This window comes from Pantherophis guttatus, chromosome 1 (assembly GCF_059756535.1).
Source record: "Pantherophis guttatus breed Tessera chromosome 1, ASM5975653v1, whole genome shotgun sequence".
In the NCBI taxonomy this organism is placed as follows: Eukaryota; Metazoa; Chordata; class Lepidosauria; order Squamata; family Colubridae; genus Pantherophis; species Pantherophis guttatus.
Window position 1 is genome coordinate 212845950 of NC_142063.1, and position 18417 is coordinate 212864366.

The following is an 18417-nucleotide window of genomic DNA, read 5'->3' on the forward strand; positions in this document are numbered from 1 at the left end:
GTGATCAAAGTTTAGTTGTCCATAAAATATTTTCTCCCGATCAAACATTTATTGTTATTCCTGTATTACATACTGTAATGTAATGTATCAGACACCATATAAATCCTAGTAAGCAAAAATAAACTACCCAACCAGCAATACAAGGGAACTGTGTACTTAAAGATGTCTTCCTGTGTGCTTCAGTCTTTTTCTTTAAGAAAGCTTAGTCCAAAGTAATGATTCGGACAGGTGTAGTAATACCTGTCAAAAGAGAATTCAACAAGTATCAATCAAACCTTTATTTGATCCAAGACCAGCACAGAGTTCAAGACTGATGAAGGTCCATAAATGTAGGTATCTGCTCTAGCCCATGGGCCCTGATTTTAAACTCAGAACTGCCCTGCTTGTCTGAACTTGGGACATTTGAGTATTAATTTGCATGTTTACTTCCTCCTCTGCCTTTTTAAAATTTGAAATTAAATGGGTAGTAATAATCACTGACTTGCGAAATGCGTGGCTGAAAGATTCAAGGAGAGGAGAAAGAGGAAATCGATTTCAAAAGATCCAGCCTTGAGGATTTTTTTGGCTCAGACTTCCGATTCTCGACTGGAAATGACAGAAACATCCACGTGGAGGCAAAGGCAGGGAAATATGAATTGAAAGGGGGGGGGGAACGGAGATGGATTTAAATCCTGTTTTCCCTATTTTCTCTCAAAAGATAGAGGCCTATGAGCTTTATATTTGAAGGCCTGAAACATCGTCTTTTATAAGAATTCATTTAAACCCCTGTAACTACTCTCCGTCCACGAGGACGGACTTGTTGCGAAATTTAGGCTGAACAAAAATAGGTTTGACCAAAATGTGTCAAGCCGGCCGGCATTTTAGCTTGTTGCGTTGGTTGATATGGCTGTTTGAGGGGATGGGTGGGGTTTATGCTTCAATTGGAAGCGGCCCAGAGTCACGAATATATCAATCGGAATAAATAATAATCAGCTGAAGAAAAGATGGGTACTATTGTTTCAGTAAAAAAGAAAGAACCAGAAGCTCGAACTGCCTTTCTCGGGTTTTGTTAAACTTGCTTTACGTGGTACAACCTGCTGTCACTAACGCCGCACGTGTGGCAATTTTAATCTGGGCCGGAAGCGCCCTTTCTTTGCGCTGTCTCTGGGGTTAAAAAAAAAAAAAAGTGTGTGTGTGTTTGTGTGTGTGTATGTGTGTAAAAGGAGGGGGTGGTGAGTGAGAGAATCTCCTTTCGGCCACACGCCACATTCGCCACCTCTGCCCCGACGTCATAATAGCAGTTGGCGAACGCGGCGGCCCGGTCGCAGCCGATCGGGGCTGGTTTGAGCTGGTGCGTTGTCATAGTAACCAGGCCGGGCCTATAAATAGAGGCTCTGCGGCGCTTGTCGGGCTTTGTCAGGCGTAGACGTTGGGAGGTTCTCAGCGGCAGCAGCCGCTCACCTGCGCGGCAGCAGAAGCAGCAATAACGGCGCCGGGCTCTTTCTCGCCGGTTGTATCCAGGGCCCAGCCCGTGAGGCGTTGAAGGGGGTAACAGTCACCGGCTTGGCCTCCACCAGCTGCCGCGCAGGGTAAAAGAGGCTGCTGCCGCTGCCACCGAAAGGGGACCGCTGTCGCCTGAGGTGAGGGGGGAAGAGGCCGGACGGAGAGGCGGCCACGTGGATGGGGTGGCGGAAGGCAAAAGCAGAGGCCGGGCTGGCGGACGGTTGTAGGGGGTTGGTGGGGGGGAGGGAGAGGCTGAAGGCCACGAAAAGGAACCGAAGGGGAAATAATTTACACGTGGGGCGGGGGGCGCTTTGCCGCTATGGTGTCCTTGAATTAATCCTCGATTCCTGCCCCCTAAATTTCTTCCCCGGGCAGATTCATTTCAGGGTCTAACGGTAAAATAGTGATAATAACCAGGATCGGTTCCAAAACCCTGTTGTTGGTTTTTTTTTGGCTAGCTTTTTAATTGGACTGATTTTTTTTTTTAACACGTCACCTTTCCCCATTGCGGTGGTTTGGCGGTTCGGCCAACCGGGGAAGGGTGGGTGGGTGGGAGCGGGAGAAGGTTTCGGGGGAAATGTGCCTGATTCTCGGGGTGGGGTGGGGGCAGGGACGGGTTGGCTCAGGGACCCCCCCCTCCCGGAGCCTCGTTTCCTCGCTAGATTTGGAGGGGCGGGAAAAAAAGAGAAACGCAGAATGAAAAGCACTGCGGCGGTGGCTCCTTTGCGGTTTCGCTGCAGCGATTCCTACATAAAGCGCTGGGGAGTATTGAAATGGTGGGGAGAAAATGTGGAGAAACGTCACTTAAAACAGCTGGTAGCTTGTTGGTAAAGGGGGTATCTTGAAAAAACAAACAACGAAAATGACTGATGTTGCATTCCGTTGGTTTCTGCTTTCCAAATACAAGAAGCCGCTTAGAATCGGGTGTTGTCGGGCTGCCAGACTTGTCTGTCGATTTTTAGATATATATATTTTTTACAGTCCTTAAAAATGCGTATTGCAGCCGTAGCACCGTTTTCTTGACCTCCTTATCCATCCTCCCCGTTCCCCTTTGGAGTTGTCCCGTGCCACGTAATGAGAAGCTGGGATTGGAGTGGGGATTGCTTGGTCATCCTAAAGGCTCTGAAACTGCCATATGGTTGGTGATAGGCAGACATGGCCCTAAGGCAGAGAGGACTGGCCTAGTTTTTACTGCAAGGCTGAGTTACTTGATGGGAAAGAGATAATGGATGGGGTGTTTCTAATGCCAATGAGGTTGGTTAATCCCGATACAGTTTTATCAAGATATTTACTCCTGGAAAATAATGACATATCTGAATAACAGATATGTTAGTTTAGGAAACAGGAACTGCTTTTATTTAGAGCTTTTGAGCAAACAAGTTATCAATGAGAGCAAGTTTGATCTAGTGGTTAAGGTTGCTGGGGTTAGAAACCAGGAGATCCAGCTGGGTGACTTTGGGCCCCATCACCAGAGATGTGAGTTCTAGTTCCACCTGAGATATGAAACCCAACTGGGTAACTTTGGGCTAGTTTCAGCCCACTACATGAGGCTCCGGCAACAAGTTGGTCAGTTCCTGTTGCAACTAATGGACTAACGCTCAGTTGATGTGAAAAAAGTCAATCCTGCACTTGCAGAACAGTGTCACAAAGAAAAAAATAGCATAAATATAAGATACTATTTGGCATCCTAAATAAATTCTGGGACATAAATGTACCTTAGGATTACAAGAGGAATGTGCTTACAAAAAAAGATAGTGCTTCTATTAATAATTGGAGTAGCATATGTTTTTACACATTCATGTTAATGTACTGTGGTGAAAGCTCAGCTGAATTTGCTGTTCTTGAGGTTCTATGATAAACCATAATACACTCAGTATATTCTAGATTTGGTTGTGGAAATTTTACGGTTACCGTATGGATTTTGATGCAATAATGATGCACTTGCTCCCAGGATTGTCTAGGATTGCAGCCTTGTACAATTTAAGGGAAAGGCGTTATTACTTAATGAAGAAATATTGTAATAAAACATTAATTACAGCCAGTAGAGTGGGAATTGCTTTTTATAAACAACTTTTTTAATGTTGATTGCCAAGAAACAATTTCAAGATGTAAGTGAAGGGTTGGAAAATTACTATGCATTTAAAAATTTTAGTTGCTGAAAAGGTTCACCAACACTGTTGTAGACTATCACATTCCATCTATGGCTACCACTGATATAAATACATCCACATTCACTCAGTTACCTTAATTTTTTAAATTATATATAGAAAGTTCAGTACTGTTTTGTAATTTGTGATTGTAGTTTATATGCCACTGATATTTGAACTTCTTCAATCCTTTTAGGGTCTTGAAGATGGCAAAACTAGTCATTTGTAACAGTTTCAGAATTTCATGATGCAGCTAGTTCACAGAACTGGTCACTTTAATTCCATGCTATGTTTTTGTTTTTGACTACTGTGTGTTGATAATTTGATACGTTACTAGAAGTAATTGTACCAAGGCTTTCCTCTTAGTGCTTATCAGACTATATACATGGTGTTTCAGAGTAATGAGCACAAACAGACTGTGACTGGCATTCTATTTTTACATCTAATTATTCTGGTGTTGAGTCAAACTGCATCTTAGTTGAACCATAAAGAACGTATCATCAAATTCCTGTAGTTCTTATTTCACTTGGCTGACTCAGATAATGAATTAAAAAAAATCTTTTTTGTTTACAGTTTGTTCCATTAAAAATCAGTTTGGTGGTGTAATTGAATATTGAACAAGATGAACAGCTTTAGTGGTGAAGAATTCAATTTTAGTTTCCTTGATGAAGGCTTTACTGCAAAGGATATTGTAGACCAAAAAATAAATGAAGTTTCTTCTTCAGTGAGTATATTAGTTAATTAACATTTTTAAAAAATGCCTGGAACTATTCATAATGTTCAACAGTTGTATGTTCGATTATGAATCTTGTCTTTGTCCTTAGGATGATAAAGATGCTTTTTATATTGCTGACCTTGGAGATGTGCTAAAAAAACACTTGCGGTGGTACAAAGCCCTCCCTAGAGTTTTTCCATTCTATGCTGTCAAATGTAATGATAGTATTGCTATAGTGAAGACTCTGGCTAGTCTTGGGGCAGGATTCGATTGTGCCAGTAAAGTAAGTGGCTAACTTTAAATGATTATTCTTTGATTTATTAAATGTGAGGTTTTATGTATGTGCGTGTGAAATTAATTATTCTCTTCTAGACTGAAATACAACTGGTCCAAAGTGCTGGAGTGCCCCCAGAGCGTATAATATATGCAAATCCATGCAAGCAAGTCTCTCAAATTAAGCATGCTGCAAATAATGGTGTACAGATGATGACTTTTGATAGTGAAGTTGAGCTGATGAAAATTGCAAGAGCCCACCCCAAAGCAAAGTAAGATATCTTTGCAAGCAAATAGTTTTCTCTTTGTTGGTCTTTATAGGTAATTAAAGAGCTGAGATAAAAAATTACTAGTTTATTAATTGGAGGGGAATGTTTTACACAATGTTTTTAGAGAAAAAAAGACATGGTGCAACTTGTTTGGCAAAAAGGCTTTACTATTAAAATACTTGAGAGATTTTTTTTCTTTAAAAACTTTTCTTAAACATACAAATGCCTATGCTTACTTTTTCAAAGTTTTTTTTTCTTTATTAATTTTAAACTGTTATTTAGGCTGGTCCTGCGAATTGCAACAGATGACTCAAAAGCAATTTGTCGCCTGAGTGTTAAATTTGGAGCCACACTAAAAAACAGCAGATTGTTGCTTGAGCGAGCAAAAGAACTTGACTTAAATATTATTGGAGTCAGGTGAGTAAAAAAATGTTGGAAAAATGCACCTATTTCTCTCGGTTAAAATGGCTAAACTCTACCCAATTTTTCCCCCAAGTTTCCACGTTGGAAGTGGCTGTACAGATCCTGAGACTTTTGTGCAAGCTATTTCTGATGCACGATGCGTTTTTGATATGGGGGTAAGTATAGTCTAAGTATATGTCTAATTTATTTGAGCATTAACAAAATTCTTGGGAAGTTTCTACCTCAATTGTTGAATACAAAATATTAAAATATAATTAGTACTCTTAGATTGATAACTTGAATCAGCTAAATTTCTTGTTTAAAGCAACTATTTTTTTATTGCTTAGTTAACAAGTTTTTCTGGTATTTATGGAACCATTAGTACACAAGGGTAATAAAATTGATTGATATCATAGGAATGTTATTAAATCAACACTTCTGTATTCTAGGCTGAACTTGGTTTCAACATGTATTTGCTTGATATTGGCGGTGGCTTTCCTGGCTCTGAAGATGTAAAGCTTAAGTTTGAAGAGGTATGACTATTTTAAACCACATAACATCCACACATACTTATTACTTTTGATTTATACAGTTACATAGCCTTTCTTGATTCTGCTTCTCTTTTCAAGCATAGTGTTAACAATATAGCTTTAAAACTAAAACAAGTTGTATCATAAAATCAAACACTGGATTTTTATTGTATGATCTTGAATTCCTGTGTTTTTAAAGCAGTGGTGTAGCTAGTTATGAAAAAGTGTTCTCAGGAATCGTCTGCATGTATTTCAATAACATTGTTATTAAATATCAGACTGGAAGCCTTGAATTGGATATATTAAAACAGATATTTTAATGTACTAGAGTGGAAATCTGACTTAATGTACCTGAGGAATTAGGATGATAAAACCTATTTTCCCATTTAAGTTTATCTGAGCAATCTAACATGAAAGAACATGTATAGCTGAAACAGATGCACAAAAACATATTAGAAACCTAACTGGATCTGGAAATTTACTGACTATGAGAAAGCTTTAAAACAAAGTCATGAACAAATGGATATGTGAATTATTATTGTTTCAACCTCTGTTCTAAACACACACAAGTATTTTCCTAGTCTATATTTTCCCTAAAAAAAAGAACATAAAATTTCTTTTAACATATACAAGTTTTAGATCTCTTTTCCATATATCCTGTCATTTGATCCTTATTTTTCCAATCTTTTGGAATAAAAGTTTAGTGGAAAAAGCTAGCTAAAATGTAAAGTTACAGGAAAATGTATTTTTATGTAAGAACTGATTATGTATAATTTCTGTTTCTCTGATTTACTTTTCAGATAACTAATGTAATTAATCCAGCTTTGGACAAGTATTTTCCTCCTGATTCTGGGGTGAAAATTATTGCTGAACCCGGCAGATACTATGTTGCATCAGCTTTTACACTAGCTGTTAACATAATAGCGAAGAAGATTGTAATAAAGGAACAGACTGGATCTGATGGTATGTAATAATAACCTAGAATTTTTTATAACTGGAAGAATAAATTACAATTAAAATTTCTAATTCACAAGAAAAACACCACTATTAGCTGTTGTTGAGTGAAATAATTTTTTATGTTTTTAATGTAATAAAAGTTTAATAAAGTGTTTATAAAAAAATCTAATTCTACAATTAGAAATTTTATAACCAAGAAGGCAGAAAGAAATAAAAACTTCACTGAACCTGGGGAGCCAGGAGGAGAGAAGAGCCATCAGTTATATTAAAGATCTGGTATCAGTATTCTCTCAGTTCCCTCTGCTGCATTGGAATCAGGTAGACAGTAGGGCACAAGTGTCATTTAAAGCCTAGCAGGTCATTCCAGCACAATTTGTTTTACGATTTTCGGGTTGTAATATGAAAGCAGTTGAATTATGTTTGGTGTGGAATTCACATGAACAAGAATATGTTAAGTGTCACACTTGAAAAAGCTCTGTAAAAATTGGTATTGGTATTGCTATCTTCCTTTCCTTGTAAAGACCTCTTGTTTCTACTTAAAAAAACCCTGCAGAGTGAATCAAGAAATGACCTATCCAGATACTTTTTTCTATCTACCTTTTTTAGTATTTAAGATAAGTAGAGGGATGGGTTGGCCTAATTTATTTTCTGACCTACCTCCCCCATTTTTAATAATGCATTTTGCAATTGTCCTTAGTGGAGGCCTACCATCTTTTTTTCTATGTGAATGGTAAAACTTTGCATTTGTGAAAAACTACAGGTAGTCCTTGACTTACTACAGTTCATTCAGTGACTGTTCAAAGTTACAATGGCACTGAAAAAAGTGATTTATGCCCATTTTCCACACATGATCCTTGCAACATCCCTATAGTTTTGTGATCAAAATTCAGTTGTTTGGCAAGTAGTTAAGATTTTTGATGGTCACATTGTCCCAGAATCATGTGATTGCCATTTGTGACCTTCTGACAAGCAAAATCAAGGGGAAGCCAGATTCACTTAACAACCATTGATACTAACTTAAACAACTGTGGCAAGAAAGGTTGTAAAATCTCACCAGGCTCAAGGTTGACTCCGCCTTCCATCCCTTCTAAGGTAGGTAAAATGAGGACCCAGATTATGGGGGCAATAAACTGACTTTGTATAAATATACAAAAGTATGAAGGCTATTGCTTAACGCATTGTAAGCTGCCCTGAGTCTCCGGAAAAGAGCGGCATATAAATCAAATTTTTTTTAAAAAAAGTCAAAATTCACTTAACTGTCTTGCTTAGCAACATAAATTGTTAGCTCATTGTGGTCATAATTCAAGGACTTTCTGTATGCAAAGGCTAACAATATTGATTTAGTACTATCCTTGATTTTTTTTTATAAATGAAAATATGGCAGAATGTTCAGAATTGGAACTTCTATCTGTAATAAAAGTGTTCATTTTTTTTCTCCAAATAGATGAAGAAGAACTGAACGACAAAACTCTTATGTATTATGTTAATGATGGAGTATATGGATCATTTAATTGCATCTTGTATGATCATGCACATGTTAAGCCAGTTTTGCAAAAGGTACATAATACATATTTATATAACATGTCTATAGGAATATATTAAGAATATATTAGGTAATAGGTGTTGACAGACAGTTTAGTAACTCCAGATTCTGTTCAGTAATGTATCCCTTTTCCAGGAAAAGCAAATGAAAAATCACTTAGGAAAACTGTAATTGCTATATACATTTCTTATTTTAGCATGATGCAGTGGAAAAAAAGCAAAGTTCAAAATCCATACTAAGCTGGGTTTTTTATGTTTAAGGGGGGAACTCATAGATGACTCTCTTTTTTCCTTCAGGGTTTTTATCCCTCAGTATAATTATCACAGAATCAACAATGCTGTAGAACAATCTGAAATGTTTATTGAATCAAAATCTGAACCAATTGTTCCATTAACACAGTCCAAGACAACTAATTAGAGATACACATCAGTAATTAACATGACATTCCCAACTAAAGTTAGCAAAGAGGTTCATGTCTAAATTAATAATCGGATAGTTAGCCAAGGTTGTGTTGTAGTTCTTTGATTCCTAAAATATTTCCTAGTATAGAAAAGACAAGAGAAATAGCAGGAAAAAGGCAACAAATTATTCAGCTGTAGGATGGAGAAGCCTTTACAATATACCCAGAGTTATGCACACCACATGGTCTATGCACTTCCCCCAACTGGCTTATAACCTAAAAAAGTTGGGTTCTGACTACCTGGATTTCCTTAATCTTACTTTGAAATCTTCTTACCATTTAGAAGACAGCTTGAGGAGAAAGCCTGGCTGTTCTTAGGCATTTCTTGATTATTGAAGTTAATATAATCCATCTTGTTATCTGCCATGAGGACTAGAAAATGTTTTCTGAGCAAGTCTGCAAAGATACTACACTATTCGAATATAAATTTGATTTGATTATTCCTTGATTTCTGTACCTCTGTATATCAAAGTTCTCGTTATCTTGCATTGATGCAAATTATGTGTTTAAATTTTTTCAGAGATCTAAGTTGGATGAGAGAGTCTACTCTTGTAGTATATGGGGACCAACTTGTGATGGCCTTGATCGTATTGTTGAGCGTTGTGGCCTACCAGAACTTCAGGTTGGGGATTGGATGTTGTTTGAAAACATGGGAGCCTATACTGTGGCAGCCGCTTCTACCTTCAATGGATTTCAGAGGCCAACAATACACTATGTAATGCCAAGGACAGCGTGGTTAGTACTCTTGCCATTTATACTTTTCATTCTCTAGAAAGTGCAATGAGAGTCTCTTTAATTTTATTTGAATGAGCTGTGAATAAACTTGATTTGAAAAAATGCTGAAGAGGACAGATAGTTTGGGTTTTCTATAAGGTATAGCGCCTTTGTTTAGAACCGATTTCTCACCAGCCTTCCTCCCTCTGTGTAGCAAAATTGTACAACACACACACAATTTTAAAAAACCAAGGATTTGCAAAATAAGGCTCCTTGCGACGGAAGAGAATCTAATTGGAAGAACTGAATGTGACATGAGCAGAGCAATACTTAACTCAAGATTCACTGTTCAATTTTTGTAGAGCAAGTGGAATGATGTTACCAAAATAGGCATCTGCACCATCTTTTCATTATTTAAATAGCTGCTGAGGGTTAATTTGTATATTTAGAAAATTGTTGTATCTTTTTTGATGCTGATTTTTAGATTTGTACTGAACTCTTGTTTTTCTCCCTCCCCTCCCCCCATGTTAGGCAGTTGATGGAGCGGATAAAGAAGCAAGGTTTTCAAACGGAAGTAGAAGACCAGGATGTCCCTTTGCCACTCTCTTGTGCCTGGGAAAGTGGAATTGAACACCATCCGGCAGCTTGTACTTCAGCAAGCATTAACGTATAGATACTGTTAGCTAATGTGCAAGTTTAGGGATGAATTTTTATAGGACATTGGGGACCATTAACTTAATTCTTCCTAGAATTTTTAAATGTTTGGAAAGCTTAGGGTATGTGTAAATGTAACAAGATAGGTAAGTAGAAGCTCGGGAGGTCACATTTATCTGTGTGTTCCTATGGAAACTGATTATTGTTTTATATGGATTTCTATTCATTTCTCAAGTATGCTACTAAAACTGAACTTTGACTGTCAAGCAAGCATTTGTAGCTTGTATATTTGGCAGAATGGTCTGCATATATTATTGTGACCTAATTGTTTTTCAATAAAGTCTATAAAAATAATAGAACAGCAATTCCTTTTTGGTTGTGAACTGGACTGAGTAGATGTCCAGATCCTCAGTTGTCATGCCTTTGTTGTATTTATATAGAAAGTACTGCATACTGAACTTTAAAGTTGCATTAAGCTGAAAACTACAATATACACAAATCAGCATCTTTTCATGAGCTGCGCTTTAAAAGTATGGAACATCTGCCTTAAGCATCATCTTTGCAAAACAAATCCAGAATGAGTTGTACATTCCTACCTACAGTTGCTTAAGAACCCATTTCATTAAGCGCAGTAGGATTTTGAAGTGCCGTATTTTTCGGGATATAAGATGCACCGGAGTATAAGATGCACCTACCTTTTTTGGTTGTTTTTTTTACTTTTTATTTTTTTATTTTTTAGACAAACACACATACAAACATACAATGTATTTTCTTTGAACAGAGTGTTTGGCTGGTTCACAAATTTAAACAGTGTTTAGTCATTTCAATTAAATTTACAATTTCTATATTTCCTTTTTGCCATATTTATTCCTCATCTATTTTTTTAAAAAAACCAATATTACCCTTCATCTTCATCTCTAATCTTAATCAAATTCAATTTTTCCTTTCTATTCTATATTATACCCCTTCCCATTGTCATCTATTTTTATATCCATCCTCACATTGGTTAATTATGTAATATTACAGTTGTTTAATACAAAATCAACATTTTAATATAAATCAATTAGTTATATAACTATCTTTTTTGTATATTAATCAATATGAACATGAATATTCTAATATTGGATTCCATGCAATCCAATTTCTTACAAATCAATTAATTATATTTACCAGTAATAATAAACCAAATAATTTCCCTCATATATTCCTCCAAACCACAACTTAACCATTTCTGCTTTCAGCACAATATACAATTAATAGTATCTCAATTATTACAATTCCCTAGTTAAATAGAGTTTTTTTTCTTTTGTGTTTTAAAATCTTGAACTCTTCCCTTTTGCCCTAAATTTCCCATTGTTTGCACCTACCTTTTTTGGTGAGAAAAAAGAAAAAGAAATCTCTCTCTGCCTCGTTTTGTCACATTGCAGCAAAGACCCTGCTTTACTTTCAGTTTTGTTTTTTCAGCATAGCTAGGGAAAAAAAATCTGTTCCAGCACTTTTTGCAGCAAGCAGGAGAACCCTGCTCAAAACAGCTGAAAGCAAATCAGCTGAGAGTCGGGAGGCTGATCTAATCAACTTGTGCTAATTAACCTATGCTGAAGCTGAAAGGGGCTGTATTTTCTTGCTGTTTGCTTGCAAGAAGGTAACTGCTGCGAGGCACAGGCCAAAGGGTGGGGGCCAGTGGGTGGGCAGGGCTGCATTCGGTGGATAAGACACACCTAAATTTTCACCCCATTTTAGGGGGTAAAAAGGTGCGTCTTATACTCCGAAAAATACGGTATATGTGTGTCAGAATGCAATCCAGCAAGAACTCCTTGTAGTCCCTATATAGAAACGGTTGATATTTTATCTTCACTATGGGTTTTGTGATTACATTTCTTTGCATTTAATATATACTCTAGCCCCTCAGTATTGAAATTATCCATGGTTACTAATTCCATTCACATTTCACTGATGCAACTACTACTAAATATAACAACTTTGTCACACTACTTTATAATCTTATTTTTCAGTGTTTTAGAACCATGCATGTATAAAACGAGCTATATATGTTGTATGAATCTAAATACTACAATTGGCTCTGTACTTTATGAACTAGTTATTCAAAACTGCCCTATCTCTATGACAATTCAATAATTTGGGGCCTAGCTATTTTTCTCTTCCCATGGTAAGATATAAACTCTGCATAATAACGGGATTCTGAAATACGCTTTTCTTCATTCTCATGCTAACATCATAAGTCTACTTAATGCCAGTTTTACAAAGTGAGTTTCCCTTTTCCTATTATAAATGGAACTGCTAAGTTATCAAGAACAGTTACCTGAACATTACATTCTTACCCACATACTGTAATTTTATTTTTTGCAAAACTGTCTTCTAGTATTTTAGAAAAGCACAGGAAATCCTAGAGATAAGAATCTCGTGTGATATAGCAGTTTGATTATAGGTCTTATTCCAAGGCTTACAGTATTCCAAGGCCAGAAAATAACAGTAGGAAGCTCATTGGGCACTTTAATGGTCTATCTATGTTATGGAAACAAACTTTGATTCCGATGTTCAGCAGCACCAATTCTTCTTTGATATGAATAGAAAGCCTGTCTTTCAATAGAATTATACCTCTGAAATCTGAAGTAATTAATGAATTTTGACAAATAACAGGGAAAGAATTACAAAGGTCAGAAAGATAGCTTTCCCCCCTTACTAATTAATGTTCCTAAAAATCAGAATTCAAGAAGATGTGTTCTGATGTAACATTTAGAGGATCTCAGGTTGTTCTATCCTGGTGTTGAATAGCAAATTCTTAAATACCCTGCATTAGTTATGGCTAAACTACTTCTGCTGTTTTTAAGGTTACCCGCCTAACTGTTCTACTAGGGATGGTTGAGCACACAAAGATTAACATTTGCTTTCACAATTTTGATTGCTGTAGAAATGCTAAAATGGCACAAAATCTCACACTACTAGAAAAATACTTGGATTTGTTTACAAAGAAATGAACGTTTTTCTGTGTATCTTCCTCTTTTGCACTTACATTTATCTGAGAGGTAAATTAACTGCAGTAGCTCTAGTTCACAAAATTTTATTTGCAATTTAATTGTTTATCTTTCACAAAGCTATTGTAGGGCAGATAAGTTTTTTTTTTCCTTGTACCCAAGACATCCTTTCGTTAATTATATTAAAAATGCTTGTTTGCTGGAATAGTGATTATCACAAGTGGATGGCTTGCCTCTTCCATCTTTGGACTGTAGCAAAGCTTGCTTTCCTAAACAACTTAGATTTTTCAAGGGATAGAGGACTAACAACCAAGAGCTTTCACCAAATTAATTAGAAGCATTTTTATCCTATGGAATAATGACTAATGGATTAGCACTGATGATGTTACCTAGTTTGGGTAATGAACCGTCCGCAAGAAATCAACCAAGCTCAGGGAGCACCAAGGATTCCCTCATGGAGTAATGAGTTTGCACTAGTCTCAGATCTTGAGCTAATGACCATGTCCATCATTTCCAGCTAAGAAGAGACCCCACAAGGCCTCTCCTGTTTCTAGTAATCCTCATCTGCATTATTAAAAAGTGTAATTTACAGGAAATGGGCAAGACAATTGGAACTGGCCTAGAAGGAGAGTCCTACTTATTTCACTTTTCAAGTTTAAAATAACCGTAACAAAACTGTTCAACACATTAACTTTTTTTTAAAATAGTACTCAATAGGAGCCTTTTTAAAAATGGCTTTTGAAAGTAATTTCAAGGGTAATACCTTTTAACACTGATCATCTTAACTTGCTAAAGCTGCATGGTCCAATGTGTGCAATCAGATGTGCTGGGCAGGATGGAATTTGAAGAGCAAAAACAAGTTCCTTTCCCAGAGGCCTTGGATTCACATCCCCACCTTAAAAAAAACCCCTTAAATCTGACAAAAGCAGTATGCTTTCTTTCAATGACATCATCATGTTGCTACAGGTAGCTCCTGTTCAATAGCACTTATTCAGCAACTGAAGTCACATTGAAGTTACAATGGCTCTGAGCATGGGGACTTTCATCCTATCCTTGTAGTTGCAGCTGTCGTTGATGTCATTCAATAAATTCAACCCACAGAAGCCGCCTCCCCAAGACCCCCACTGCCCCTCAAAGCATGAGTTGGCCATGAAAAGAATAATCGGAATTGGGTATATATATTGTAAATACTATGGAAAGAAAGGATGACTTGCAATCAAAATATGCCACTATGCCTTCAGTTTTCATTTTTGAAAAGGGGAAAAAGGTAACGACAGAAATGGAAACAAATATTGGGATTCATTTAAAAGGGAGAAGAACAAAAAGAGCAACAAGACAAAGTGATCTGCACTGCATTCTCAACTGAAATGTGAGTGGCTAGCTTGTGGCATAGTATGTTGGGTAATTAGCTTATAGTTCAGCACATTTTCGTATTCCAGTTGATTTAAGTTAATTAAACAGGGTTAAGCTTGCTGTGTGAACGGTGTGCTCATGGATGCAAAACCTCGGATAATAACTAATACATTTATTAACATTGAATGATTACAGTAATATTAATGAATCTTGTGCTCACTAGAACTATTGGGTTTGCAGTGCAAAAATCTAATGACCATTGGGTGGCAGTGGAAAGCATTTTGTGTGTCTAGTGGTTATTGGGAGTTATTGGGAGCTTGGCAGCCCAGATCCATGGACATTCCATCTACTTCATCAGTTTCTAAAAAAAAGAGGGAGTTCCAATCCAATAATTATGCACAGACAACTAATTGACATCTCAAAATTAGTTCAGAGGCTGCTCCTGGCAAGCATCACTAACTATCCTATATTTCCTAAGCACAACCTGCTTTGACCACAGGGACAGCCAGAGTTCTGCTGTTACAAAATGCTGTTGCCAATTCTTTAGTTGATATGTATTTTAAAAGCCACAGTGCATCAATTGCATTGAATTTAACTTTTTCCTGGGCCTAATCTAAAGTGCTAAGGTTCTCATTAGAAATATATAATGCTGGAAATGGTAGAAGGAGATGAGGACAACTAGCTGTAAGGAAGGTGGGCTTGGTTGCAGTGTTGACGGGTGCACCATTGGAAGCTATTGAAGGACCAGTCTGGGGAACAGATCTTCCTGGGGAATATGCATGTGGTTGCTAAGAGTCCACAACAACTTCATGACACAAAATGTCAATCTAATCAAAGCCCTTAAGATTTAGAGCTGGCCTAGCCTCAGACAGCTCAAGAGGAATCAAGAAAATTAAAGATGAAAGCCAAGCTCAGGTAAAGAGATCTCATATATAAGAAGAGATCAGGAGAAAAGAGGATTCAAAAGAGATAACATGAAGCGAACGAAAAGAAAATTGGGGATAGTTGGAAGCAGAATGTTAAAATGTGCTTTGAATATCATCATAAAGCGTTTCTTCATAAAATGGCTGCCATGGTATGTATGGCCAGTCATAATCATTAGTTTCACATCAGGGCAAACTGCCCAATGCTCCTGCATGAAGATAATTTATATCTTTGACACAGCAATTTTCTGATTCATCCTATGTCCCTTTTTCAGCAAAATGCCCTGGTCATGCCAAGGCCTAGATATAACTTGGCATCAAGATAGAGATAGATTCCGAAACCTTATATAATAAACTCTCTTCTTTGACCTTTAGTTTTATTTTCATGCAGAATCATCTTTTCTTTTCCAAACCATCCTTATGCAGGATCCACCCATTCCAATTATTCCTCACCAGCTTACAAAATTATATCTAACTGGAAATGTCATATAAAAACAAGAACCACACTGCTGGCAATTATTTTGTCTCCCCCTTGTACTACTCCTCTCTCTCTCTCTCTCTCTCTCTCTGGCTGTCTTAAAATGTCCTTAGTTTGACCCAATATTGTTTGTACTTCTGTTAAATCCAGTTTCCCTAATCTTCACTTTCTGTTATTTTTCCTATTGGATGTTCCCTAGCCCTGACTTTCTCATGGTTCCTTTCACTTTATGAACAATTTTCTCATTCAAATAGCTCATTAAATGGCTACATAAACTAAACATACCTTAGCATAACATTGTACAAACACCATCCATTTACTCAGTTTATTGTTTGTTTATCATGTGACACCAGTAGTGGGATTCCAATCCCGGCGCTACTGGTTCGCTATTGGTAGTGCGCGGGCATGCTCGCTTGCTTTGTGAGCGCACGGGGCTTCTGTGCATGTGCAGAGTGTTTTTGATGATGTCTGGGCGGGTAGGTGGAGCCTTCCGCCGCCGCCACTACTGGTTTGCCCGAAATCGGGGCGAACCGAGAGCAACCCACCACTGTGTGACACCCATTGACTTAACTAAGCCATGGTTAATATGATTTAAATAGGCAATCCACTATTCTGATTCCACCTTGGGATAAACTCTTCCTGGGGGAATAGGAAATAAGCAAGGTGATAGGAGGAACAGCTATTTGCGATGAATGCTTCAGTAACCTTAAAAAAGTCTAAGAGGCTGTCACTTCATCTTGCCTTTAAAAAAAAAACCATTTGAAAACAATAACAATAAACTGCAGTAGCCCAATTGGGATTGTTAGCCTGTTTCATCCCACAATGTACCAACAGGGATGAGTTTGAGAAATAAAAGAAAGGAGATGCTCTGGTTTTGGAAAGCTAGTCTAGGAATTCATCTTTGTATGACTGTAGGAGAGCTAATGATAGCACTAGCACTGATAATGTTTCCTAGTTTGGGTAATGAAACATCTGTAAAAAAACAATCAATCAATGCAGATTGCAGATTCCTACAGTCAGTTACTGGGACCAGAGGTTTAGTTTTCTGAACTTTTGGACTCATGTTGGAGCTATCCTGAGGGAATATTTCTCTAGCAGAGTGTGACAATCTTACTCCCTATGACTGAGTTGGGAAGGGATATTTAGCCCAAATAAACAATTTAAGCATGTTGTAAATACAATCACTGAGTTATCTTCATAGGCTACCCATAAGTCTTTTCTGGATCATCTCTAGTCCCTCCTCCCACCGCCACCCCCATTGCCCCATTGCCAGAAGTCCTCTCCTACTAGCATTGTTAGCATGTCTTTTGTTCTCCATTTTGAGGGTGCCCAAGAAGATTACATAGAGGAGAGCTGACCTCCAGCTGTCCACCTTTCTTGTTTCCAAAGAAGGTATCCAGATCCAAATGACAGGAAGCACTTTCATATTTGAAAAACAAATCACAGGACAATGAATAACTTGACAGAACATTTCATGGGGATGGAGAGAAAGATCTTCAAACCGAGGAAGCCTCTAATACAGGGCTGTCAAACTCGCAGCCTGCGGGCCGGATGCGTCACGCTCTGGCCACGCCCCCACCCAGTTTAGCGAAGGGGGGGAAAGTCCCAATATGTCACGTGACGCCATTGTGACGATGCGAGTTTGACAACCCTGCTCTAAAAGAAGATGATGAAGGGAAGGAACAGTGGGACAAGTTATCTGGCCATAGCATAGTCTGAGTGACTGTTCTGTTTACTCTAGGCTTTGTTTCAAGAATTCTGAATTATTTAAAAGCTCAGTAGGCTGGAGATAGCTTTGTTCTGCAACTGTTATGTCTGGGTAATGATAGAAGGGACCCAGTTTGCTCAGAAACTGATAAGTTTTCAAGGGCATTTAAATACTCCATTCAGTTAAAATTTGCCTGAATGATATAAAAAGAAGCTTACAAAGAAGAAATGCAACAAAATGCATGTGTGTGCGTGTGTGTTTGTGTGTATATCTATATGTGTGTGTATATACGTAATATACATATATCAAGAGTCTTCAAGAGAGTAAAAGAATTGAAATGGAAAAGAGCTGGCCACATAGCAAGAAGAACTGATGACAGATGGACCAAGGCAGTCATAGAATGAATTCCACTTAATAAAAAGCAACCACGAAAGAGACCTAAAATAAGATGGATCGACAACATCAGCAGTATTGGGGGCCCAACTGGCAAAAAAAACTTAGGACTATTGGTTGGATACATACTGACAAGGCCTCCATTTTGCAGTGGCTAGACAATGGTTAGAATGATGATGATGATGATGACGACGACAATGATGATATGGTAATATACACAGTATACACATAGATTATACATAAACAGATTAAAAATGTATATGTATTTGCATGAGACTTAAAATTATAATTTCATCCAGCACTGAAAAGAAAGGAATAAATCAGTGGTGAAATCCACATTTTTTTACTACCGATTCTGTGGGCGTAGCTTGGTGGGCGTGGTGTGGCTTGGTGGGCGTGGCAGGGGAAGGATACTGCAAAATC

General features: G+C 37.6%; 1 protein-coding gene across 1 annotated transcript; it reads left to right on the plus strand.

The window, feature by feature from the left end:
* Positions 1-1213: 1213 nt before the first annotated feature.
* On the plus strand, positions 1214-10497 carry ODC1 (ornithine decarboxylase 1). Its single transcript, XM_034432087.3, has 11 exons — positions 1214-1619; positions 4203-4353; positions 4454-4627; positions 4717-4889; positions 5169-5303; positions 5383-5464; positions 5738-5821; positions 6619-6781; positions 8220-8332; positions 9299-9513; positions 10024-10497. Exons 2-11 carry the CDS (start codon positions 4252-4254, stop codon positions 10163-10165), a joined length of 1383 nt encoding a protein of 460 aa, XP_034287978.1. The 5' UTR covers positions 1214-1619; positions 4203-4251; the 3' UTR covers positions 10166-10497.
* The last annotated feature ends 7920 nt before the right edge of the window (positions 10498-18417 follow it).